At 38.4% G+C, this 26,483-nt stretch overlaps 1 protein-coding gene across 1 annotated transcript; it reads right to left on the minus strand.

The window, feature by feature from the left end:
* Positions 1-372: 372 nt before the first annotated feature.
* Positions 373-16,871, minus strand: DAZL (deleted in azoospermia like). Its single transcript, XM_074815697.1, has 11 exons — positions 16,608-16,871; positions 12,479-12,613; positions 12,123-12,214; positions 10,730-10,781; positions 7,145-7,211; positions 6,694-6,827; positions 5,257-5,334; positions 4,386-4,436; positions 1,974-2,078; positions 1,143-1,241; positions 373-426 (listed from the first exon to the last, which is right to left on the minus strand). Exons 1-11 carry the CDS (start codon positions 16,869-16,871, stop codon positions 373-375), a joined length of 1,131 nt encoding a protein of 376 aa, XP_074671798.1.
* Between the last annotated feature and the right edge of the window lie 9,612 nt (positions 16,872-26,483).

The raw sequence follows: 26,483 nt of genomic DNA on the forward strand, positions 1-26,483 counted from the left end.
CTGCAAGCGGTAGCTGGTCAGTATTAGTCACTTAAATTGTGGTTTAAGAAAAATTAAGTGTAACATACAAACTGTACCTTAAAGCTCAGAAGAAAATCCACATGCATCAAAGTGTTTTTCCTATATAAAAACTCTTTAACATTCCAATTATCAGCAGAAACATGCAAACAATTAATAAAACCTGGAGGTTTGTCAACTTGTAACTTTAAACTTCAAGCTACTCAAGCAAAAACAACTACCGAAACAGGTAGAACAGGAACACAAACTTCAACTGGAAGCAACTTTTTGAAGAAGGTTATACTGCATATATTGCTCGATTGAACTGTAGTAACATCAAATTAATGAATTTAGATACTTTAAAGTCTTTGTTCATCAAACACTTTTGAGTACTGCTCTTCCTCTTCTGAAGTGATGCGCCTTCCTCTCCTAGATTGAGATAGGAGAAAAGACAGGAAGACAATTTTTTATAGGTAATAATCAGAATAAAGCAACTGAAGTTTCATGAAAAGTATCTCAAGACATTCTGTACTCTAATTTACCCCCCTCCAAAACTGATAAATACAGCTTCTGTATTCCTGTTTCAGAGTATACGTGCCTAGTTCATGTGTCTGTCCTTTTAAAAAACAGTCTTAAATGTAAGATTAATTAACAGAAATTAAACATCACTTGGAATGGAATCAGAAACTGCAATTCTACAAAGACTGAATACACACAGCAAAAATATGATGACCTGCTACCAACATGGACTAGTTTATTGGTTAAGGTATAGGCATTTACACAAAGTATGAAGAGCCACCATCCACAGTGGGTACTTAACTGGTGTAAAGATTATTAAAAGGCTCAAACTCAACATCCTCCATCCAAACCAGGGAGTAACCCACTGTCCTTTCAACAATTTGTCACCGAGGAAGGATTAGTGAGCCTCATGCACTTAAATGTCCATGAGTTGACTGTTCAGCAATTTTTTATGCAGTCTTGATTAAATCCACTGAGAGCCGAACCCATACGTCTCAGGGCATGTACAAGAAAAAAATTCAAATGGCATTCCAGATATGAATCCCTTCATCTTTATGATATCCTGCAGGTGAACAAATTGAAGGTCAGCTGTGTTTTAGGGATTTAATTTTGCTTTCACTACATACCTTAAAGTAGTCCTCCTGTGATACGAAGGTGTTCCTCAGGCGGTTCTCAGGATTAAACAGACAGGATACTACTGTTTGTATGCTTTTATCCACAAACTTCTGAAATACATTTACACATCTTCAACAATACTGATTTTCTTAGTTAGCCCACTACTAACAGTGTGGGTGTCACTGTTTACTTTGCATTTGTGATTCCTCTCTGCCTTATGTTTCCTGATCTGTCTTTTTTTTTAATCTTTTAATGTTGGTAACTCATTAACACCCTTAGACGTTACAAGGTAACAGTTCTGACCAGTGACACCTCAGTTCAGTTGTGGAATAGGCTGACAGCTGAAAAAGGAAGTCTCCTTTACAAAATTGAATTCAGAGCAAACTGCTGACCAAACTGGCATCACCTTCCACAAAAGAAAGTGAACAAGGGAATAAAATGTTACCAATTCATATGCTTGAAGCTTAAAATAAATCTGCATATGATAGCAGGCAGCACTACCTAACCAGCTTTTTCAGTACCTGCCAATTTCCCCTGTAATTCTCAGCAGATTAAGTAAAGCCTTGTCACTTAAGAACATTATGGTACTTAATGAAGCAGAACACACATTCTATACAGCCCTCAGCACTACAGACAAGCACTAACAGTTTCAAGAAAACATGAAGCTTCTGAAGTTGTACACATAAATCAGATACAATAGATTGAGCAAACCGGTTAATACAGCAACTGTAACCTTAATTTTTAGGATGCCTGTCAGAGGTCCTCTTCACTGAACCACATATGCAAATTTCTGGGAATAGGATCGACAACAAAAAATATGGAAGTTTTGAGAAAGCACTTACCGTTTGCGGACTGTTGGCAGACGACTGTGTGGGCTCTGGAACAGCACATTCTGTCTGTATAAATTCTGGATCCTCAGTGCAGTGATAGCTCACTGAAGTATAAACCTGTATAATTTTTTTTAACATTGCAGTATTTCAGTAACACTGGGAAAATGCACACAGTTGTGTTGTCACTGGTCCTCATCTACCCATAAGTATGCCAACTTTATCTTCACACTTTTGATAGTTTCATGAGTGGGGGAAATACCATATCCTGATCCATTAAGACAGTTCTACTTTCTTCCAAAAAGCATGTGTTGTAACATCTTCTCCCCACTGTAATCACTCTTGAGAGTTAGCTCCCCAACCTACTTCCTCCATGTATGGGTTTTGCCATCAAGCATATTGAGCAATGAAGGCATTCACTGAGAATTTGAGACAACCAGCAGGTAACTTCAAGAAATTAAGCACTAAAATCGAATGAAAGGGAAGCAAAACATCTACTACTGCTGCCCTTCCAAGTAGTTGCTTCTCTCTATACAGTTCCTTTCTTGTTTGAAACTTCCTTCATGCTAATTAACTTTTTTCCAAGACGTAAAATGGTCTAGAAAAGCACAAGCCATTTTACAGTTTATTTAAGAAAAACCTCTCCCTACTTCCCTCTGCTTACAGTACAGTGGTAACCCAGTGCAGAGTTTAATTACAATAGCAAAGAGGCTGATAAAGCAGTTACTCTTTATGGAAGCATCCTTCCAGATGCTTCCAGAGAGGATCGGCAGCTTTTACAGCCAATTTTACCAGGATCAACGGCAAGGTTAAGTATTATCACTTTTCAGGGGCAAAACTCCCCCCCCCCCCCCCCCCAATTAGTCAGATTTACCCGGACTGGACAGTAGTTTTCAGTTTCTTGCAACACCAGTCTTAAGGATGTTATTTGTGATTATACACAAGGTGTGCCACCTGACACTCTCAAAATCCCTTCCACACCAAAACTGTAATTCCAAGCTGACAATACTGGGAGAGGCAGAAGCCTACAATGTTCACAGACTATTCCTTTCTGAGCACCATCCCAAACCATCAGAAAGGGTATCATATCTGACCTCATCACAGTGGGGACATTCCATTTATGCATGGAAATTGTGATTATCCACCAAACAAATAGGTAGGTATAAAGCAGTAGCCTGAAGGATGAAGTTTCCTATCTCCTTATATGCTTGTCCTCAAAGAATCTGTGAAGAATACTTAGAGTTGCTTAACTGAGATACTTCTAGAAAAGTTCTCTGCTCATATAATCAAGTTTAAAATGTCTAATGAAAACCATGATGCACACCTACTCTAAAAACTCTTTGGCTTGCTACCATTTAATTGTTGTGACATACTGCAGCTCTATCACGTTCATGGATGGTAGTCAACAAAAATTATTTCAAGTCAACATGATAATCAGTTATTTCAGTGACTTCTGAACTCTAATTAGAGTCTATTTCTGCCCCCCATTAAAGAAAAGGTAATTCTCACTAAAAAAATACAGACTCTCCATGAAAACAAAAAGGCTGCTTCTCTGCCAAGAAGCTGAAAGCAAAGTTTAGTTCATGACTGGAAGTGAGCAGAAATAAAGTATTGTTGTAATATGATCAGATGCTTGTGGGCAGCAATATACATGTACAAAGTTCGATTTTCTTCGTTTTTCCCCATTTACCTTTCACAAATTCTACAGACATCTGCTGGGAATTAGCTTAAAAGACTATTGTTCAGAAGAAAATTAAGTATTACAGCTTTTAAACACTTAATAGAAACTGTACTCAATAAATACAAGATTATACCCAAAGAACATAAAAATGCCCTAAGATGCAAGTTTAAGTTCCAACACTTAAAGAAATACATAAGATTTTTTCCTCTCTTGTGGATGTCTCTTGTGTAAAGTCACAGAAAGCAAGTGATTTCTTAAGAAGCCATCAGCACCATCTACAGTCTACAGCAGTCTGGCAAGTAATTTAAAAGGCTGTTGAAAGGAGCCAAAAAAATAATCAGTACTTGCAAAGCAGAGTATTTTGAGGCTTTTTAGATTTAAAAAAATCTGGAACAATAAGCAGTAACATTATACAGATCTTGTAAGTCAGGATTGTGCATCAGGTCACCACTTACTTTTCCTTCAACTTTATGAAAAACCAATTCCATTCATGTTAAAATTCCAGAATTGTATGACCAGAACACATAGAGTAATGCCATAAAACAGGTAGTTCTGCCAGGCAGCCCCTGAAAAAGCACCATTTCAGTAGGAAATCCTAAACAATTACCTACTCTTGTCAGCAGCTACAGATTTGTATAGACCAGATTACATACAGAACCAGTCAAACAGTTTGACTTTTTTTAAGTATTAAACTGTCAAAACAGTGTGCTAATTGACAAGACAGAAGTTTAACTTTGTAGACTTACCGGAGGCATAACGTAATTTCTTTGCTCCCCAGCAAGCCATTGTGGTTGAACCTTAAACAAGAATTGGACAAGAACTAGCTTTTATTGATTCATTTCCAACACAGACTCTTTAAGAGCCACCATTTATAACATTTCATGTCTGGATTTTTCATTAAACAGTAGAGTCTTCCATCCAGCAAGATAGCTTTTTCATGTGTACCTCACGTAGCGTTCAGCACAAAGTCATCCTTACCACAAATTCAACTTCCTCCTCCTTCCTCTCCTCATTCCAAGTTTAAAAAAAAAGATTTCCAAAGATCAGGAAAATAAGTGGAATCACAGCAGCAACACTGAAAACATCTCAAACCTGTAGTTACTTCCAGTTACTAAACTACTTCTAGTTTAGTTTCAGTAACAGGACTTCCCCACACATTTCACTTGAGTTCAAAAATCACTATCAGCCAAGTGCCATTTTTAGAGGTCAGGAGCACATCCCCTCTATATACATCCCACATTTACATAGTCTGGTAAGACTCAGTGATTCTGTTTTAAGTAACAAACATCAACTATCTGCAGTATAGCATGTACAAACACAAAGTTCCTTCCCATGAGAAAAAGTACTACTGATCCATGTACTTTTTGCTAATTTGGAAGTTGCCTTATTGTTGCGTATTTAAGAAAAAAATTTAAACTAAAAGTATGCTCAGTTATTCAATAGTTTTCATTGTATTAGAATATCACTAGTTTTTTTTTCTGTGAAGCAGGAGCTGAAGGGAAGAAGAATTCACAGGAAGAGGAACACAGAAAGATCAGACTCCAGTTAACACTTCATTCCATTCAAGTTTTGTTAAGCATCAAACAACCTTTCTGCTGCTACTAAAGAATTACATACCTGATAGTTGTAGGTTGGCTGATACCCTACAGGAACTTGCTGCTGTATCAATAAAGCTGGTGAACTGTATGGATATGTCTGCGAAGAAAAATTTTAAAAAATGCAAGATTGAAGCAAGATAAAAAGTATGATATTGTAAAGGTATTTATAAAGCCAGGAGCACATTTTTAGAGGTACGTAGTCACATTGTTACTTCAATTCCTCTGTCAGACTAGCTTTATTATTTAAAAGCAACCCTTATAGATTCCCCATCGGGCTTCATAACTTCAGGCACTAAAAAACTCTAGAAGTGGGATTCTGTAGTGTATTACATATCTAAAAATCCCACATCTGCTTGTAGCTGATCTTTTTAAGTAATTTCAGAACTCATCCCATAAACTTTCTAAAGCAGATCTGAAACAGACCAACTACCATGAAGTAATGGACTACAGCCTGAAGATCATCTTCTTGGAGCCAAAGGCAAACCAAGTATTACAATTCTGACAATTTCCAGGCATTTCTTCCCTGCAAGCATTTTAACACAATGTTAACCTGGAACCTTCTCAGCTTCTTCAGAGAATACTTAAAGGCACATTCCAGAATTAGTTCCTCCGATGCTATTTCACTCTCCCAATAGACCCAAGAGAATCAGCAACAGTACTACTATCAAGCGCTCTACTTCAGAAAAAATATTTATGCAAGTCACTTTGCTCGTCTTCATTCACTTAAGAAAAATACACAAAACAGAATCACAGCCCTGATGGATTGTCATATCATATAGGGTTAATACAGGAAGAGACCGTAACCTGGAAAGCCGCCTATTCACAGTACAGAACTCAAAACCAGGCCAGAAGTATTCCACCTACACCTCAGTAAGAATGCTTATCTGAAGTACCAATAAAGCGATATCCTGTAGGTGTACAGTACTGGTCACAGCTGTTTAACAGCAGATGCTTAACACAGTACTCTTACAAAGACACAACAGCAGTTCAGAAACAAGAAGCTGGGGCAGGGGGGCAGTACCACAGCCAACTTCTGATTCCATACATGTTTAAAAAAAATAAATTTTAAATTTTATGGTTTATTCTGACACAGGGCAGCAGTACATTAAATATCTGGATCCATTTGATTTGTGAAGTGCATCTGTGACAAGTAACAAGAACACTTAAGAACTGATACATAATTAAATCTTAGCTCCACCTCTCATTCTCAAAATAAAAAATATCTCCGTCTTTGTTTTATAACAAAAGAGATCACATCAATGAATTAATTTTCCAAGGTTGTTGACATTCTTTTAAAGTGGTTTGAAGTCGGATGCTTCTTTTTGGGGAAGGTAATATGAAAACAAGCCGGTATGTTAAGATTGGAGCCTCAAATACATATTCCTGAAGTTGTATGTGCCTGCACCTTCAAAAATATTTAATTATGTTTCAAAATCATTGACATGAACAGTCTTACCTGAACATACTGGGTTACTGGGCTCATTACAGCTGGAGGCTGCACAAGTATCTCTGTATTTTGATTACCCCATACACTATGGAACTGTGGTGCAGGAGGATTGAAGATTAATGGGCTGGGATGCACATAAGAACCTTATTTTAAAGCAAAGAGAAATAAAAAGTATTAAGACATTTTCACATGTATTAGTAATCTGAAATCAAGCTGCAAAAAACCGTGTTTTGACTCTTAAATTTAACTCAACATTAACTGTATTGTACTGTGCTACCAACCTGAGTTATTACCAAAACTGTACACCACACAAGTAGTGAGGTCATAAAACTCAGAACTGAAGTTTAACTGTAATATACATTTCATCAGATTAAAAGGATTTTCAAGGATATTAACGTATAATTAAAAAACACTCTAATATATACTTGTAATATGAAGAAATTTGTTTATATATACTTACGCAAGTTTTGTTGCTTTCTAATTGCTGGCCCCAGTTTCAGCTTTTTGCCGTGGAAGTTGATTTGTGACTGAAAAACAGGTTATTGTGTAAGCTGGGGAATCAGCGAGGTGGGTGGTTGGTTTGATTTGAAAGAGACTATACCCCGCTTCTACAACACAGTATTCTCAACTCGCATACAGGCTCAACAGCCTCCATTCTCCTCTCCCACCTTAACATCTTACACCTTTTACCTTTAATTTCCTGCAATGCTCTTGGCACTCATTTGCTTACTGACCTTCCAAACCCACTACACACCACTTGCCTCAACAGCAACATGCACTACCAGTAGTTTGCAACTATGTATTAGTAGTGACTGTCAGCCTTCTGGTTTTCTACACAGAGTTCAACTATTCTTGCCTCACTAAGGATATTTATGTAGTGACCATAGTCTAGGTTCCCTTGAAACCCTATCTTCCACTTATCTTCCTTACCACAACCTTCCTAAGAGGCTTCCACGTAACATGTTAGAAGTTGAATACCTAATATTAACGGAAACAGAAGGGTAAGCCCTACTATTTACCCGCACATTACTGTATTCTCTCTAGAGAAATTCTCACATGCATTCCTTCAGAACATTCAAACACACTGACATTTCAGAACTTTTCTGGCCAAAGCATCTATGTAGCACAGACTAATCAAGAAAGAGTAAGACTGAAGGTTTGCATGTTCCTCAAATACCCAAACCCAGCATCTGAAAGACTTGCAAGACAGGGCTGGAAGCACTCCTCAGTAGTCAGCAAATGCCGGAGACACGTGTCACTTCTCATCCTCCAAGTTCTGCCCAAATGCTAGTTCAGAAGGCAGGATTCCAGACTTTCAATGATCAGTGACTGATTACTGCTTTGCAGCACAGTATCTGGAGCCATAACAAAAGCACAGGAAGAATTTACAGCACTCTTCCCTCCCTGCAGAAGTTGAATTCTATGTTCTTCAGTGAAACTGCTTAGTTTGAAAACCAGAACATTCACTGACAAACGTAGGTTGAAAGGGCACCACAACATGCTTACACTTCAAGGTCTATTTGGACTGACTGTAGAAGAGGGCCTGTAAGATTTGTTCTCTACAAGAATACAGTTTAAGTCTGAAGTATATAAACCTGCTTTAATACATGGATTTAAGCAGATTAATGTTTGTTCAGGTGCTCAGTAACTTTTCCACACAAAACTCCCAAAATAGAATTCACTTTTGGGTCTGACCTCACATTCTCTGCCAAAATGGTAACTAGAAACACGTTTACCTACCTATGAAGATGTGCATAGCATACATGACACTACCTAAACTAGGTACTGTTACAGTTCAGAGGGCTACATTGATGTTTACAAATGCTTTACACTGAGAAGATTTTTGTCTTACCCCAATTAACACAAATTTAGTACCAAGTATTAAGATCAGAATTAGATGCAGCTACACAGACTATCTAGATTCTCACATCATGCCTCACACTAAGGACCTGCCTACTTTAGAAGAAAATACGCAGTCTGTAATTTCAACAGACACCTCAATAAACTTGTTCTCACGTTTCTACTAAAGACAGTGCTTTGAACAGATAGCAGCAGCTTTATTGTCCAATGTAAAAATAAGCAAAATAAGCAGAAAAATAGTGATATAAAAAAATGTCTTATTTGATCATCTTCTCATACTGATAAAAATAGAATAAGACATGGGTGGAAAAAAGGTGAAACACCCTGACTAGTTTGACAGGTTTGTTTTGGGTTTTTTAATTGATCCTGCAATCTTACTGTGCCCAGAACCATGCAACCACCTTTTCCACCTGAGCAACAAGAGCTCTCAGAAGATAGACCTCCCCTCAAAGCAGAAGGCAGCTTTCTGTTCTGAACTGCAAACAGGCTCACGCTGGACCAAAGTGCAGTTACAAATGGAATCAGACAAAAAAATACTTTCAGGTTGCACAAAGCTATAGAGCTAGGCAGATAAACACAGGCATCTAGAGTGCTAACCATGGACTCTATTGTGTTCATTTACATAAAAGATTGTGATCACTCACTACAGATAAATTGTCCAAAATAGTTTAGCAAAGTGATCTCTGCTTATGACTTGAGCTCTAAAATGCAGATGTTCATTCTTTCCCTTTTTCCATCCCCTCCAGAAGTCAACAGCTCTGTAAGACGATTTCTATCTGGACATGATTCTTCCTGACAAGGCAGCAATTATTTACTGCCTGTACACCTGAAATTTGCACTGAAAAAAAAAATCCACCATACACCTCCAGGTCTTTCAAGGCCTCTGGTATACAAAGTCACATCAGTGAGTACTATATTAATAGAGATACACTAAGCACTTTTAGTTTTGAAGAAATGCGCACAGAAAATCAGCAATGGCGCATGGCTCAAATGACAATGCTACTCAAGAGACCTCTAGAGGTTGCTGCCTCAAAGCAAGCATTCAACACTGATCTAGTACAATAAATCTAACCCATGGTAAAAAAAAAAGGTATTCTCATATAAAGTCTGTTGCTCAGTACACAGCAGTATTTTTGTCAGCTTACCATGAGTTAAAGAAAGCAAGCTTTTGAAGCTTTTTGGCAAGCATCAAGAACCTCCTGCTGAAATTTCACTGCTCTCCACTTTGTTTGAACATGTTCTCTTCCCCTTTAAGGAGCTGGACAGCCAGTAAACACAGCTGAACATATCACAGAACACTAGATTGATGCCTGGCACATTTATCTGGATTTGTCTTTCAGATCTACTCTCCTATTTAAGAGCTTCAGAAGCAAGTGAGAGACTGTTCATCCTTCAGGAACATGGGAGTTTTCTGAAGCAAAGACTTCAGAGGGAAATATTTCAATACATGTTATTTTCAGTTATTGCACTCCATTTGGGGAGAAAGGAAAACAAAAAGCTTTGTCAGTGGCTTGTGACCTGCTGAAGTCTATCAGAGCCAAGTAACAGATTTGATTGCGAGCACTGAGATTTAAAATTTCTCTGATACTGAACTCTAAGAGCAGAAGGGCTGTAACAGTTCTAGCCCTTTACCTCCTGCGTGAGCTACAGGAAAACTGTATGACGTGAACAAGTTGCATCTTACAGTCAAGGAGGCTTAAAAAAATACTTGCCCTCTGGTAACATCCAAATGCACAAATACTGCAAGAGAAACACATACTTCAACTGCTGAGACGCAAGTAAAAAAAACTAATGCTGTTTTCCATGTTACCGTTATTCCCAATAATAATGCTGACATGTCTTTGTATCTGCCAAAAGCACAAGGGTTCTAGGATGATCATCTGATACAAAAAGCAAGCAGCCAAACATACGCATGAGGCTTTCAAGCACATAAATGAATGAGAGCGACCAGAAATAGAACAACATGAGACATTCAAGCACACCAAGACTAAAATTAATTTTTTTTTTCTTTCTCAATTGAATATACAAAGACTCTACCACACTTCAGTGAATTTGCTTTTTGGGCAGCCCCAGACCTTCCTTGTCTTAATTTACTCTACAGGGTACATAATAATTTGGTTTCCCCTGAACATGTCTCCAACCTTCATATATTAACTTCTTCAGATAATTCAGACAAAGAGCTTACTTCTACTATTTTTTGAACATCCACATTGTCCAGGAAAGATACAAATCCATACCTGAAAAGAAAACACAGGTTATTCAATAATCAGATTTTGATCTGTTAGCTGAATCATTTTGAACAAGATCTGTTAACAGCATATATGGCAGGTACACTATATTGCATGACAGAAGTAGGACATGAATTTATAATTCAGCATGAAAATCTATTTACTGCTAACCAGCAGCATATACTACTGGGCCAGATGAAAGGAACTGAATGCCAGATTCTAGAATAATATGAAACAGAAGGGCTATTCTTCCATTTCAGCTACTCAAAATGAGCACTATTGTTGATATTACTAACCCAAAGTAAAAAAAAAACTTTTAAGATCTGAATTATCATCCAATTTTGCATTTAGTACAGAGGTTTGGATGAAGGCAGGCATTACAGGAACATAATACCAGTGGGGGAAGTTATCCTTGAAGAGGTTTTTCAATTTCACTGTCCCCCTAGTTTATCTAGTCTATAAAATTAAGATCATTTCAGAGCATTATAGGAACACAGTTGTGTCAATTAATGGAGTATGCCAATTCATTATCAATACTCAGAACATACACTGCCTAATTGCACATCAGAATTCACCATGAAGACTAGCAAGGGATATGAGGAAATAAAACAGATTTCCAGCTCATGAATTAATACATATACCTAAGAAAAAACAAGACCTTTTAGGATCTGCTTATAGAATGACAGAAAAGGAACTGGGCTGGAAGGAACATCCTGAGAGTAAAGACTCCTTCTCAAAGCAGGGATAACTTCAAACCTGGAAGAGGTTCCCCAGAACCCAGGGTCCTACACATCCTTATTTAAGTGTTTCACCACAAACAATTAATTGAGAATTCTTCTATATATCCAGTGGGATCTTCCCTTGCTTCAACTTTGTTCACAGTTTCACTCTTCACCCAAATGAGTTTGGTTTTCTCTCTAACTTATCCCTGAGTGTCAGAAGATTGCAGTCCTATTGCCCTGAACAGATCACCTACCACTTCTCTTAACCACCCTCAACTCTCTCCAGGTTGTTGTTGACTACTTTAGCCATCAGAAAAGTTCTATGAAACATCTGTCTGCATAAGCATCACACAAGTTTCAAGCTTTGTTTCCACTGGCTAAGTGGCAATAACCCTCTTTTCCCTGAACAGATAAACTGAAGTCAGAAAAATCAGGCTATTCTTTATAAGATTATGGAACAATCTAGACTTACAGGTTTCACAGTGTTAATTTACCACAACAGAAAACTGCAGCTAGCATTAAGGCTTAAGTATGACAAGTGTGCCGCTAAGTAGCTGCTCGTAACATCTATGACAGAATTACAGCCACCTAGGCAGCAACCTGAAACAACTATTCATGTTCTACTCACCCTCTGGAAACCCCAGTTCGGTCAGTGATTACTTTTACCTCTTTCACAGTACCGTATCTTTCAAAGAAACTCCGAATTTCTGCTTCATTCATCTAAAAGAAACAAAGTCTTAAACTTCTTCAAACACATTCAACTGTAGAACTGATTTAAACCAGCCAGTACCATTTTTTAAATCCATCTTCTACTACCATAAGAACTGAAGTTACTCACCTGTTCCAAAATTCTCTCATGACACTGCAATACCTTAAGATTGGTAAAGATACACATTAAATAAAAAACCCCAGGAGTTAAATTCCCATTTCCTTCCCACTGAAGTGCCCTATACCCATCTTAAGCAATTAGAAGTATATAAATACCTTTATATCAATGCCACCAACAAAGACTGTGTTTGGCATGATTTTTCCTTCTGGCAAAACATATCCTGTACTGGTTGTTGACAAAGGGGTATTGTCCTCTGAGATACCTGCACGCTGAGCCTCCGTGTTTGCCGACTGAAAAATTTAAACACAAATACATATTTAAGTACACTTCAAGATACTAGAATGCCTGCATCTTTCTACAGATATAGCCTGGAAGAGTGAATTTCAACAGCACCTTCCCAATTCCTTAAAGGAAGTACTTGCTGCAAATAGACCATTCATTGGAAAAAAGTTTAAGCAATTATTTTAAGAAGCTTTAAAAATTTAAATCTAGACCTAACCTCAGCTAATTTAAGTAGCCCTGTCTGGCTATATGAAGCTTCATGACCACTGCTGCTACTACCAGACACACAGCAAGAACATCAAAATAATTCATTTCAGAACTTTACTGAATTCCTTTCAGATGTAAGCAAGAAATTAAATTCTTTAAATATACAATTTACTGTAAATTGATTATCCAACAGAACAAATCCCATCGCCTTTCTGGTCAAAAGCTTTGAATACTTGAGATGTGAGTAAGCTTACAAACAGTCTTAAGAGCACAGGTAATGGAGTTAAACTGTAAGTTAGCTACAAGAAGGGAAATGAGACCTTGATGGAACATTCACACTATTCATTTTCTCAGGAAAAAAAGATTTTGTCAATTTAAATACAACAGAAATATAAATAACTACAAAGTTGAGTTGTCTGCACCAAAGCAGAATCTGAAGCATGCAGTTTTTGTGCATGCAGTGCAAAGAACATTATGATTATAGAGCAACTAGTCACAATATGCTTTGCACACCCCTGTTTCAGACACACCCTTTTGGTCCTAAAGCATTTTGAAACAACCTAGGAGTTACGGAATCATTCAGTGCAGAGGAAGATACAATGCTCCCTAAAGAGTAATTCAGTATTTTTTCAGATGAAAAGACCATATACAATTCCATTTCTTGTTCCTGATGCTAGTAAACATCCATTCCATACTCTGCGTAAGGTTTGATGTTTTACAAATGTATTTACGAGAACTAAAATACAACATAAGCAGCATTGGCACCACAAACTCTAGACCCCCATGTCTTCTACTATCTGAATGTTCTAGCAATGTGCCATGCTTTGCCTGGCTGCTAAGAACATAAACTACTCTGACAAGTTCAGTGTCACTCATCCCCCTGTACTTTGAAACATTAATAAGCTTTTCTTTACAATTCAACTGGTCTGACATTATCCCCACTTCAGATATTCTGAACTTTGATTTAGTCAAAGTTATCTACTATTTTGAAACCTAATAATTTGCAATAGGTAGCATCCAATTTTTCAATGTAACAATTTTCATGCTTAATGCACATTTGAACTGCAGCTGTGTGTGGTAAGTACTCATTCAAACTGGACACCCAGTAAGGGCATGAGAAAATTACAAGAACCGAATTATACATGTAGCACTTGATTTGCCCAGCAATTAAACAAAGCCAAAAGAGAATTCTGCCCTCCAAATACGATTTCAGTGTGACTGAACCAAATTAACAACACACCATTACTAAAAGCCAGAGAGGGTTTGCCCGCGCCTCCTCTGTACAAGTTCTAACACTTGTCAGTTCAAATTAAGCTGGCTCAAGAAATTTGGCAAGAAGATTAATGTAAAGTGAGCAGTTTTTCACCCAATTAGTATTCTGCTATTGTAGAGAATTCAATCAGCTTACTATTGAATCAGACAAGCACCAGATCCACCTCAGGATCAGTGGATGAAGAAGAGGAAACACAGATGGAGGCAGCTTAGCCTCTTCTGAGAAGCACTAAGCAATAAAGTCACTTCAAAACCAGTTCATGAAGCTATGCCTCGGACAGAATCCGATTCCATCACACCAGATACTGTTGCCTATGCTCAATTTACTTACCAACTATGCTTCCTACTGCAAATTCTCAACAGAAGTTTTAAGTCGATCCTTTCCCTTTATCATCTAAGAACTCCCCCTACCCTCCAGTGAAGCTGGGAGACAGCAACTTCCACTGTTCCATGGTAATAAAGATTGAGTAATACAACATTTCTGCTGTAAACAGAAAGAGGGTAGTTCTCCCCCTTCCCTCCTATTGTACCACAACAGCTCTTCATATCACTATGCAGGGAAATCAATCCTACATTTACATTTCACAGGAGAAAAATTTTGTACTAATTTTCAGACACATCCACTTCTGATCTGAGCTCATTCTGCAGTTAGGTAAATACTTGTGCTAGTATAAGAATCCAACAAGTGCAAAAGCAAAGCAATAGGTGAGAAGACCACTTCTGTGGCTGCACCCCAAGCTAAAGCGCATCTGAACTGAAATCTGAGACTGCAACTCCACAGCAACCTTAAGCCGGCCTAAGGTGGCTTCTACTTCTTTTTTTCTGGATCTGTTCCACCAAACCAGGCTAAAAGAGAAGTATTCACTTTGCCGTGCAAATTCTCTGGTAACCTAGAACAGGAAACGGCTCACAGCAGAGGCACCCAACAAGTGCCAGAAGCAGCATAAGAAAGTGGGTAGACACGCAGATACTGCTGGTACCCAAGTCATCCATGGCCTCGGCTGCCATGGAAGTGCAGCGTTCGTTTCTCACACTAATGACGCAGAACAAAATTTTCAACGAAAATACACTCATTTAATGATTTTACAAAGGAAGCAAACAGGCTACTTAGGCATTCTGACAAATTAGTCAACATCAAAAATAAGCTTTAAGACCTGTTAATACCTTTATTTCTCAGAACTTGAAAAAGAGCTGTTGTTGAAAAATGCACTGTAGTAAAAGTCTTACAGTATGAAAACAGGGAACAAAATCTTTCAAAGTTACTTTTCAAGTCTTCAGTACTACAACGCAAAACTTCTGTCAACTGGAACAGCGTACTGCCCTATCTAAAACCACGTTAATGACACATCGCATTGGTAAAATGTTATTTGACTACCTAATATAGCATTAGGTAAACAATTTACTTCCACATACGGTATGGACAAAGAACTCACACTGCTGCTGAATCAGTGTCCAAATCCTAAGCCACCTAAGTTTTTCAAAATCTGGAAAATCATGAACTTGATAATTGGCTACCCTGAAACTATAGCATCAGCTGAAGTGACTCAACTCTTCAAAAATACCTTAAGTGGGGTTAATTTGTCTATCCTTCTCAGATAATACCTTTGAAATCAAATTTCTGTATGTTAGGAAACTTAGCGCTTATTCAAAGGTTTTCAGTTTACTGAATTAACAAGTTTTTTTCCTTTCTCTCATCACAAGGTAAATTTAATCAGCTTGCTCTTTTTGCATTATTCCAGCAAGCATCAAGTTTAAATTGATGCCAGGAAACTGGATTAATCTCTTGACTATAGTAGTCATGAGGCTAATCAAGACTTTTGGCAAAAAAAAAAAGGTGGAAAAGGCCTACCGTTAGGACCATGTGGTGGAAATACCTAGCTTACTCAAGTGGGTTACAAACATCACTCGGTCTTATGCACATCTAAGGAAGGAAAACCTCAATTTTTCTTTCGGTCGCAGAAGTCCCCGATTTCTTAGGCTTCTCCCTGTCTTTCCCTGATCTCATACACTCTTTGTTTAAAGGAACTATTAAACTTTTTGGGTTTTAAGCATTTAAAACTCCTGATATGTCCCGCAGACTACTTTCTGTGCACAAGAATCGGTTACCATGACAGCACACTACCTAAGGAAAGAAAATGTCCGCCGGTACAATGTGCTCTTTCCATTAGGCAGCAGGTGGAGCTCTCAGTCAAGTACTTAAGACGCTCGCACGCTAACAGCTACGACTTATAAGGCTTAACTTTTTTAAAAAATACCCTACTTTTAAAAGGTGTTGCTCAAGTGTCTGGGTTACAGTCGCAAATTCCATTTTGCAAAAAAATTTCTGAAGAAGAAACAGCAACTTGCATGTTGAAGGAGCAACGTGCCAGTTCAGGCAGTAACTCCTACTGACCACACGGAGTCCACAACGCACTACACGAAGTCAGTTTTTTCTGGGAGATTAAAAAAAAAAAAAAGCCAAACCACCACAGAGGGTGAACCTCAGGGGAGCGCGACAGGGAGTCGGGGGGGCGGCCGCCTCACGTCCTGCGGGCTTCGCGCCTCGCCACTAGGCGAGGCGCGGGGCAAGGGGGGGTTGACGCCCAAGTGACTCGGGGGACGAGGGACGGGCAGAAGGGGAGGCGCCCCTCTGAGGGCAGTGGAAGCTGTCTGAACGCCCCCGACACCCGGGGCGAGGGTTCCGACCTGACCCTCACGGCAAGCGGCGACGGGGACAGAAGGTGGGGACGGGGCCGGCCGGCGCCGCTCGGCCAGGCCATGCGCAGAGCGGGAAGAGCCCGGCGCCATGTGGCAGGGCAGGGCCGCCACAAAATGGCCGCTCGTGGTGTGAAGCGCCTCCCGTCGCGAAGTCCTCACCAGACCGTGGCGCCGACGGCTGCGAGGCCTGGCACTTTCCTCCACAAGCCCCGGGCTTTTTAGCTGCGGTATTCCTTCCCTTGGCCTTAATCTCTCACTTCCTCTTAAAACTTTAAAACCCTATGCTACTAAGAATGGCAGTAACCCTCAGGGGCTCACCCCAGGCAGCGGCGCACCCCTCGCTCCATTACAAAGCGACGCTACGGCGGCTGTGGGGATGCCAGTTCCTCACGCCAAGAACAAGCAAAAAAAGCTCAAGTCTCACCTCCGCTCCCCGCGGAAGGACCCGAGCAAGCCACTACAGCCCCCTGCAAAAAGCCACCCCACGGCTCAGCGTTCAAGCGCACCCCCTCTGTCCCACCCCCCACGGTGCCAACCATGGCTCCCCCTTCGTCCCGACCCCTACACTCACCATCATTCACTGAAGCTGAGGCAGCGCCCACACACTTAAAAATTAACGAGGTGTTTAAAACAAATATAAAACGAACTCTTCCGAGAAAACAAACACTGGACAGTCTTTTTTTTTTTTTTTTTTTTTTTTTTTTAAAGGTGGAGAAAGGCAGCTTCTTTTGGCTACCGCTCTTCTCTTTAAGTAGCCCCAAGTGGGAAGGGGCGGGGAAAGGCCACACCCGCCCTCGCCGCCCTCTAGCAGCAGGCACCGGTGCGGCCTGAGGGGCTCTCTGGGGGCTGCCCCCTCCCGCCTTTCAGGGGTCAGCTGTTGGGTTGTCTGTGTTTTGGGAGACTGCAGACAGAGGGTGAAAGATATCGTAGCTTTTCTCTTTGTTAAATTAGGTGGGACGACTATTTGTGGCCTTGTTGAGCGGGACGTTGTGGTAGCAGCATGCTCTTGTTTTGACAACTAGAACTTCACTTGGCCTGTTGAGGTTTTGGAGTGCTGTATTGTTGAAGAGGCTTTCACACACTTTGAGACAAAAGCTGAAGCTTTTTTATCAGTGTTTTCATGAACCAATGTTGTCAACGCTCTGCATAACCACTGCTCTGTTCTAGAGCAAGCTGTTACTATCACACCTCTTACTGCCTCTGCTGAAAACCAACCTGATGTCTGTTCACCACTTGCTCTTTCTGGAGGGAAACTCCCCTAAACCCCTTCTGGTTCTACAGTGATAAGATGCTTCTACTGGGTTTTGGAAATCAGTTTTTAAATAGTTGTTTGCCACTGGTATCAAATGTTTAGAATAAATACTGATTTTAGAACATTTCAGGGAGAGGGGAAATTTACAGATGTCTTGCCAAAATAAACCTAATCTCTGACTAGGCTAGCTTAGTGAATTTTTTGGTTTATGTGGGGTTTTTTAATGGCAAAGGCATAAGAATGGTACTTGGATGAAAGTCCAAAGCTAAACATAACCTGAATATATAACATGTAAGCTATTTTTTCCTATGAGATTTTATTTCTTCTAAATTTTAATTTCTTCTAGATCTTTTTTAAATAATGGGTCAATGAAACAGCTGAGACCTTGAAAATGTGGCCCAACAATGAAGGGAAAATATTACATAATATTTACTTCAATTAAATGGATTCATATTTGGCCTTAAGAGTGGCAACAGGTTAGTACCTCTATTTCTAAAGTGCAAAAAGAGTAATTCTCCTTTTAATAACTCTTGAAACTCAAACTAATCTTAATAGTCCAAAGTAGAACAGAAGCCAGACTGAGAGTGGGTTGTGTGGGGTTTTACCTTATTTTCTTTTATGGCCCTAACTAGAAGTATTCTGAAGGATCTCCTGTTTGCTATTAAGTGAAAGATAACTGCCGTGGAAGTGATAATACAAATGCTCTTCCAAGAAAAAGAACTCTTTAGCTTTTATCATGGAAATGGAGAGTATTGTCCTCTTCTAGCAAAACTTGTATGGTTCCAATGCAAAAGCAAAGTGGTGTAATTGCTATGAAAAAGCAACCCTTACGAAGGCATTATAGATTCTAGTTTTTTGAGGCTATTCAGAGCTTTGGTGACTGTGTTTGGGTCAGGATCGTGTCCTGTTTTTCCTTAACTCAGTATTAGTTTCTAGAATTGCAGAACATCGGTTGCTCAAAACAAAGGAGAGAGTAATTTATTTTCTGCTGCCAATACACATCTCAAAAGGAGTGGAGTAGGAAATTATTGTCGTGGTTTGTTTTATTAATATTGCTACTGGAAGGGTTATTGCTTAACAGCTTTATTTGTTAAATGCACTAAGTAGCAGAAGAAGAAACAAGTTTTATATTCTGCTATACCGTACAGTACTTTTCATTTTAACACACATTTAAAATAAAAAAACTGAGTATCTTAGCCAAATCGTGTTTGCCTGGAATCTTATGATTTTAAGTAATCTAGGAGCTATGATCGGTTATTGTGATTGTCTCAATGTTACCATAAAGATGAATCAGGGCTTGGCTTTCTGTCTTTAGGTTGTTTGCTTTTTTTGTTTTTTAAATTAGAGTTACTGGTAAATCAAAATAATTAGGGACTGCCTCTGGTTTGGGATCTGATAGACTGCAGTGGGTGAGAATTCTGAAAAAAATCTGATGAAAAATTAGCAATCTGATTACAGATAGTAGTGGTTACATTTTACAGTTTGTCAGAAGTACATACTTTAAAGACCATGTTAGATTTAGTCTTCCTAGATGTAGAACTAAAACTGGATAGCAAGAGTATCATACAGTATTTGAATTTTAATAGCATTTCTCAGAACAGTTCTGCAATTTTGGGACCTTTTCTTGAGAATCTTGTTGAGTCTTTCTGTAAAGCCGAAAGAGCTAATTGCTCTTAGGAAATAGTGTGAACATGAAAAGAGGGACATAAAAGAGATATGCAAGCTATTAGGTTAAGAACAATAGAAGAAGGATCCAAGTTTTAGACACTAGGCAAGCTTGCTTAAGAAAAAGGTGCTGAGTTACCAAATAGGATTTGAATGTCTGTTTTCTGAGTTTCCTATTTCATACTGAAGAGAGAGTACCACATGCATTTCACAGCAGCTTTAAAGAATCATGCCGCATCTAGCTAAATATTGGACAACATTTCCTTTACTGCTGTTTGCATCAGGGTAGCTATTTAAGGGGATATACCATGATGTTGTGATGAACATCTGTATATATAAAAAAAATTACATGCTGTTATAATTCACATCGAAATTGCTAGGAGAGTTTCCATTGGCTTCAGTAAGCAAAACAGAATCTATATTCTTATCAGCATGATAAAATCCTTTTAAATGTAGGGGATCATTTGCTGACTGATTTTTTTTAATATTTTTTCCCCCTAACTCCATAAGAAGTAATAGAACACAAACAGCTTATTTTAAAAAGACACACTGAATTTCCAAAAAAATTGCTTTTTTTTCCCCTTGATATGGATGAAAACTAGAATATTGTTTTCAACATGAATCCACTGTCTTAATTTTCATTAGTGGAATTCCTTTGGGAGCTTACTTTTCTAGAAACTGCACTATTTTAGAACACTTTCATTAGTCTGATAATAAATTCAACTCAATACAATATACAGGCAATAATCCAGTGAAAACTTAACACCTAAACCATGCATGCTTGAGTTATCCATAATCTAAGACAGGACAATGCTGAAGTCACTGTATGAGATTGTTCTGTGGTCAAGGCTAAATTTAACACTACCAATTCATTGTGATTAGCCTTTAGCCATTTAAATTCTGACTAAACTAAATTTAAGTTCATTAAATTTTAACCTGAATAACTTTACCACTGGATACATGCTTTAGTTTGTACTATGACACATGGCATGACTGAAAAAAGAAAATATATTGTACAGATATGTAATATCCTTCATCCAAACATTTTACAAGAATGAATTATTCAAGTACATAGGAACATATAAAAATGGCTATACATGATTCAGATCAAAAGTCCCTCCAGTTCAGTATCTTTGTTCATGATAGCCAGCAGGAGTGCTTCAGGAAAAGGATGTGAAGACAGGACAGGTGCAGAGTGGTTTTTCTTGCTTTTATTTTCTCCTTGTGCTTGGCAACCTCAAAAGCATTTCTTGAGGCCCCTTCATTACTGTATTTAATGCTACTTGATTTTTCCTGTAAATTTCTCTGGTCACTCTTTGAACTCAACTTATACCTAGGTGCCTGTACAACAGAGTTTGGCACTGAGTTGCTACAAGGCAAATAGGCATTGTTTGGAAAAAGTATTTGTTTGCTTAAGGTTTTCTCCTGATAATTTAATTAGAGGCATCTTATTCACGACTTAACAGCCTACGTTTGTCCTTTTGTCACATTTTGATGCCATTAATTATTTTATAGGCTTTTGTCATAGCAACCTTTCAGTTGTCTTCGCTTTCAGACTGGAGTCTTAACTGTGTTCTCTCTTCCCTCAGCTGCTTTGGCTTGCTCTGCTTCTCGCTGGGCAGCAGCTCCTACTTTTGTTTAAACTGGTTTGCCTCCCTGTGCCACTAACTCATGTGCTACAGCAAGGCCTCAGCTACAGCAGGCCACAGTCAGCACAGAGCTTTGCTGCCATTTCAGGCCCAAGGCACTGTGCTGCACTCCAAACAGAAATCCAGAGTAGTCTGCCTAAGTGTGATGAGACCACAGTGTCAACTGGAGCTTGGAAGTGGATATCTCTAGGTCTTTTCCTTAAAATGAGTTCCCCAAAGGTGAAAAAGGCTTAAACACCAAAAGACTGGCTTTATTTGAACTGGTAATTAAACAGGACAGGATTTTTTTTTTTTTCCTGAAAGGAAAAAACACTGAATAAGACATAATAGAAATTAGAATTGTTTATAAACAATATTCCCTTGCCATCCTATGCTTCCATAAATCAACTTTGTTAAGAGGTGAGAAGCCACTGAGCCAACTGAAACTGAGCAGATAGGCAAGGGCTGCTCTGAATTGTAAACGAATTGTACAGATCTCTTCTAGTTTCTAGGAAGAGCTTTTTCATTGCAAGGGGAGCTTGAGTATCTGTTTGCTTTTCTCATTAGTTTCTTGGGTGTGCTGCAGGTTCTTCTACCTTTTCTCTAACCCTGCAGACTCTGAAAACTTTTCTTCCCTCAGCATGGTAAGGAGTTCGAGTTGCTTGCAATGACTGGAGCTGTGTCCTTTCCTTCAGGGAGTTTCACTTTAGTGCCTCTTGTGTTAAAAGAACAGAATGTAGAAGCTAGAACAAATAGAACAAATGCTGTCTGTCACACAGGTTTCACTGTATGATGGCATCACTAATGTTGTCACTTTCTTGCAGAGCATCACCCTTCAATCTGCTACAGAAGAAAGAGGAGGAGGAAAAGCAGCATCCTTTAATGCTTTTCTATATACTCTAGAGTGGGATGCCAGCCTTTATGGAAACATACACTGATGGCTCAGAGAACCCTCTCAACTCTCTGCCTTGGCCCTGATTTAACACATCTTTTGCCCAGCTGTCAGCTTCTGAAAGATTTCAGTGTGCTTCTGAGCCTAGCGGGTTCTCACGTGGTACACTATATACTGTGGATATTTATTTCTGTAGAAACACTAAAAATCCCCCTGCAGTTCAGTACTATTGAGAACTAAAATGTTTATCCTCTTACGCCTCTGAGTCCAAAGACACCTTTTTGCTTTTACCATTCGGACCCATTCTTTGTTGTGTAAATTTCAACCAAGATGCCAGCAAAGCAACAACTTCCACAGAGTCTGCATTTTATATTTGATGAAATCCAACAATTTGGGTCTTATAATTTTTCATTTTTATAAAAATTATCTACTGAAAAGGATAGAACTGAGAGAGGGGGTTATGGTACTTTTAAACCTCGTATACAAAATAATTCAGGATGCTATTTACAGTATGTGTTATAAATGCTTTGAGCTTTTTAAGATTATTTCTGACCACAGATTAAAATTTACATGGGCATTTGACATGATTGAAATAGTGAGCTGCAATCTTATACACATATCCAGACTCTTGTACACTAGTGTATAGAATTGGGAAACCCTAAAAAGAAACCTTACTACATTGAATCTGCAGATGTCCACTTGTATTTTGAATCTTGCACAAATCTTTCTGATTTTGGGCTCTTTTCATGTATGGATTAAAGTCCACAGGCTTCTTCTGTATCTTGTGATCTCTAAGATCTCTTGGTCCTGATTTCTAGCTGAAGGTTTTGACTTCCTATTGCACTGAACTCTATCTACTGGGATTATTATTCTCTTAAATTCAAGCAAACTGCATTCTACCTTCCCTGAAATTTTCAATCCTATATGCTGACACTTTGAAAAAGATGGAAAAACAGTATTGGATCTTTACCATTTTTGCTCCTATAAGGAAAACTACCTCTTGATACAAACCTAGCACCGAGTTCTTCATATCAGTGCTGACCACCGCATTTGCAGACAGCAGGTGAGAAGCCACACTCTGGTTTTGGAAGCAAAATAGCTGATCCATACTTAGGTAAAAGGGTTTATAACACTGGTTTGAACTCTTTCCGCTGCCCTATCAGTTTACTGCAGGACACTCCCTCCCTGCTGGAACAGGGATCAAAGCTTCTCTCTTACTTGGGAAGATGGCCCGTCTGTCCTGTAAGAGTGAGCAGAAACCTTTCCCTAGTCACCAACAGCAGCACTTGGTATGGTAAGAGGCTGCTTGAGTTTATTTATGGATGCCATTAGGCTGGCACCTTCCTGACTGAAGTGAGAAGAGGACAATGAATGATATTTATCACCTGCTGAGCTTTGTATCAGAATGAAATATTTACAGTAAACACTACCTTTCTGGCTTGTGTTCTCCTTTCTTACCGAAAGAGTTAAACAGTCAATAGTAGGATATTTGAGTTGTCTGTGGTTGTTTGAGAGTTAATAGCAGATTGAATGAGCTCTTTAACAGCCATTAGACCAGTAACTACAGACCTTTTACAGACCAGTACTGAATAGTTAAGGAGTATTTGCATATGACTGTCTACAATTTAAAGGTTTGCTGGTAAAGCTGCCTTTGTACTGGTCATGTAGACAAAGTCTGATGATGTAAACACAGTTCATGTCTACATGGCAAACGGCTAGAAAGGCCTATTTGCTGAAATAGGCTGTGTGTTACACTAGAGGAGAAATAAAGTATATTATTCAAGTTATTTCTTTAGTATAACTGCATTTGCAGTAGAACTTGTAGCTGAGACATACGGCCGCCCCACCAGACTGCATTCAGTCTGTATAGATAGAAGCATATGCCAAAAATCCTTGTTGTGTAAGTAAATCCTACAAAAAGTTTTGCAAACTTCGTACCTAAGCCTGCTTTCTAAAGCAGCTAGAATTCTTTAGGAAGGACAATAGCTTCCTAAACATGCTTTTGCAAAAGGGAGCCAACAAATTTGTTCAGGCAGTTTCTGGTATCATACCACTTTTTGTCTGTTGCAGTGTTGGTACTCACTAAGCCATTAACTCCCTGCAAAGTGCACTTGATTTGAGAGAGAGACAGTTTTCCAAATCCTTCACAATCTTCTATCTACCAGGTGACAATCATACAGGCATATCATGAATAAGAAATATATAGGGTTTTGACTACACAAGGGTTATCACTGTGGTGTATCTCTTACAAAGCTGATGTGTGTAGGGTTATAAAAAAACAAAATGCACTTTAAATTCTTTTTTTTTCTCTACAGGATCACATTATCATTTGGTGATTGGTCATCTGAACAGGCAGCCAAAATCATTACTTTACAAGCATTCAGAAATCTTTGAATTAAAGGAAACAAAGAGGAGGAATGGCAAGTACTGAGAATAGACCGTGTACAAGTCTTAGAAATGTATTACCAGTCTAGATATATGTTATGTATCAATACCAAAATTATAAGGTGATGATATTGTTTTAACTGCAATACTAGTCTTGTGGCCTGAGCTGTCCGAAACCCTTCTTGGAAAACTTCTGTGTGGGCATTTTCTTCTTGCTTTCCCCTTCCACTTCAACACCAGTGTGCTGAGGCACCTCATTCCACCCTTTGTGTCAGGACAAAGCCAAGGTGATAGGCATATATGACAAACAGCCGGGTGAGGCTGTTGCTCTGGTATAGGAATTCCTTTATTGCACAATACAGAGTCCTGTGTGCCATCTTCTGATGTAATCTTTGTCATGCAGTTGTTGTGGACTATGAAACAATCCTGACCCTCAAATAAGATCAGATTGGTTATGAAGTGAGAGACAACTACAAGGCCTGAAACCTAAAAGCCCCTCTTCAGAAACTTAACTTTTGTGTCTTTTCACTATGGTGTATTTTATTTTTTTCTATACCTATTGAAAAAAGGAAAAAAATCACTCATTACTAATTAATAATTTTTTATCAGGTATTTAATGTAAGATGCTCTTTCAAGGAGATCCCTACAGATAGAGCAGCACAAAACTTGTTGTGAATTAAAGCCTACTGATTTTTTTTTTTTTAAATTCTATTTGGTCACAAGTAATTAAAATAGTCTACAAATGATTCTGATTAATTTCATGTACGGGCAACTCTCATTCCTGAGCAAACCAGTTTGTTTTAACTAAAATGGAATGAGGCACTTCTGTAATAAGAATGGCCCCATATGGAATTAATCAGGAACAGTTCCATGTGTAGAAAAGCTTTAATTAACTTTTGAATGAGTTTCGTTTGCAGTGTCTTTGCTGGAATGTATATTTGGATCTAGATGTGTATATATAGGATACTAAACTAGCAAATCGGGCACTGAATCTTCAGTTTAGAGTTTTTGCCAGAAGTCTTAATGATGAATTTTTTTTTCCCTTTCAAAAATCTTATTATATATTGGTGGGAAAACAAAATTAGAACAAGAATATTTTTAAGATTTTAGTCAGTGTGTTATGCTTTCTGACTTAACATTACATGAGTAGCGCTTTCCCTTTTTTAAGTTTAGGTTCTTGATTTTACTCAAAAAATAAATAGTGTAAACCTCTTACATGCTTTAATTACCAAAATTACTCGAAGTAATATTGAATGTTCTGGAGTAAACTTTCACACTGTCAACTTTCATTGCCAGAATGATTGGAAATTTCTTTATTAGGTAAATTTATAGATTAGTATGTTAATAGATCTTTATAGGTATGTTTGGTGTCCTTCCTGAGCTGTTTGATTTAAGACAAAAAGATAACATCAGAGTCTAATGTTTTGGTTTATACTGGTAATTAAAGTGTCTTCAGTTTGAAATACAGTAAAGTGCATCCATTTTGATATAATAGTATAGTAAATCCCACTGTTGTATCTGTGAACATTGCTTCTACCAGTGAAATTATATCCATTACAGAAGAAGGATGTTTAGGAATAAAAAATACATTTTTGTCGTTTAATTGTTTCTTTGGAGTATGCACTAGCAGTAATTTAGCTAGATCTTTGAGCATTTCCATTAATCTTTTCTCTTTTTCTATTTTCCTTGAATATTAATGTTTTTTCACAGTCTGGCTAGATTTTAGTGTTAGTTTTGTGCTGATAGACGTTTCTTTGTATTCAGTTAAAATCATCATTTTGTATGCGTAAATCCTTTTCTCATTAGAAACATAGTTTTAATGGTGTCTAGAAAACCACTAGTCAGCTCTGATTTGTCACAATGACTTGTATATAATAAGA

Source organism: Strix aluco, chromosome 1, assembly GCF_031877795.1.
Source record: "Strix aluco isolate bStrAlu1 chromosome 1, bStrAlu1.hap1, whole genome shotgun sequence".
Lineage (NCBI taxonomy): Eukaryota > Metazoa > Chordata > Aves > Strigiformes > Strigidae > Strix > Strix aluco.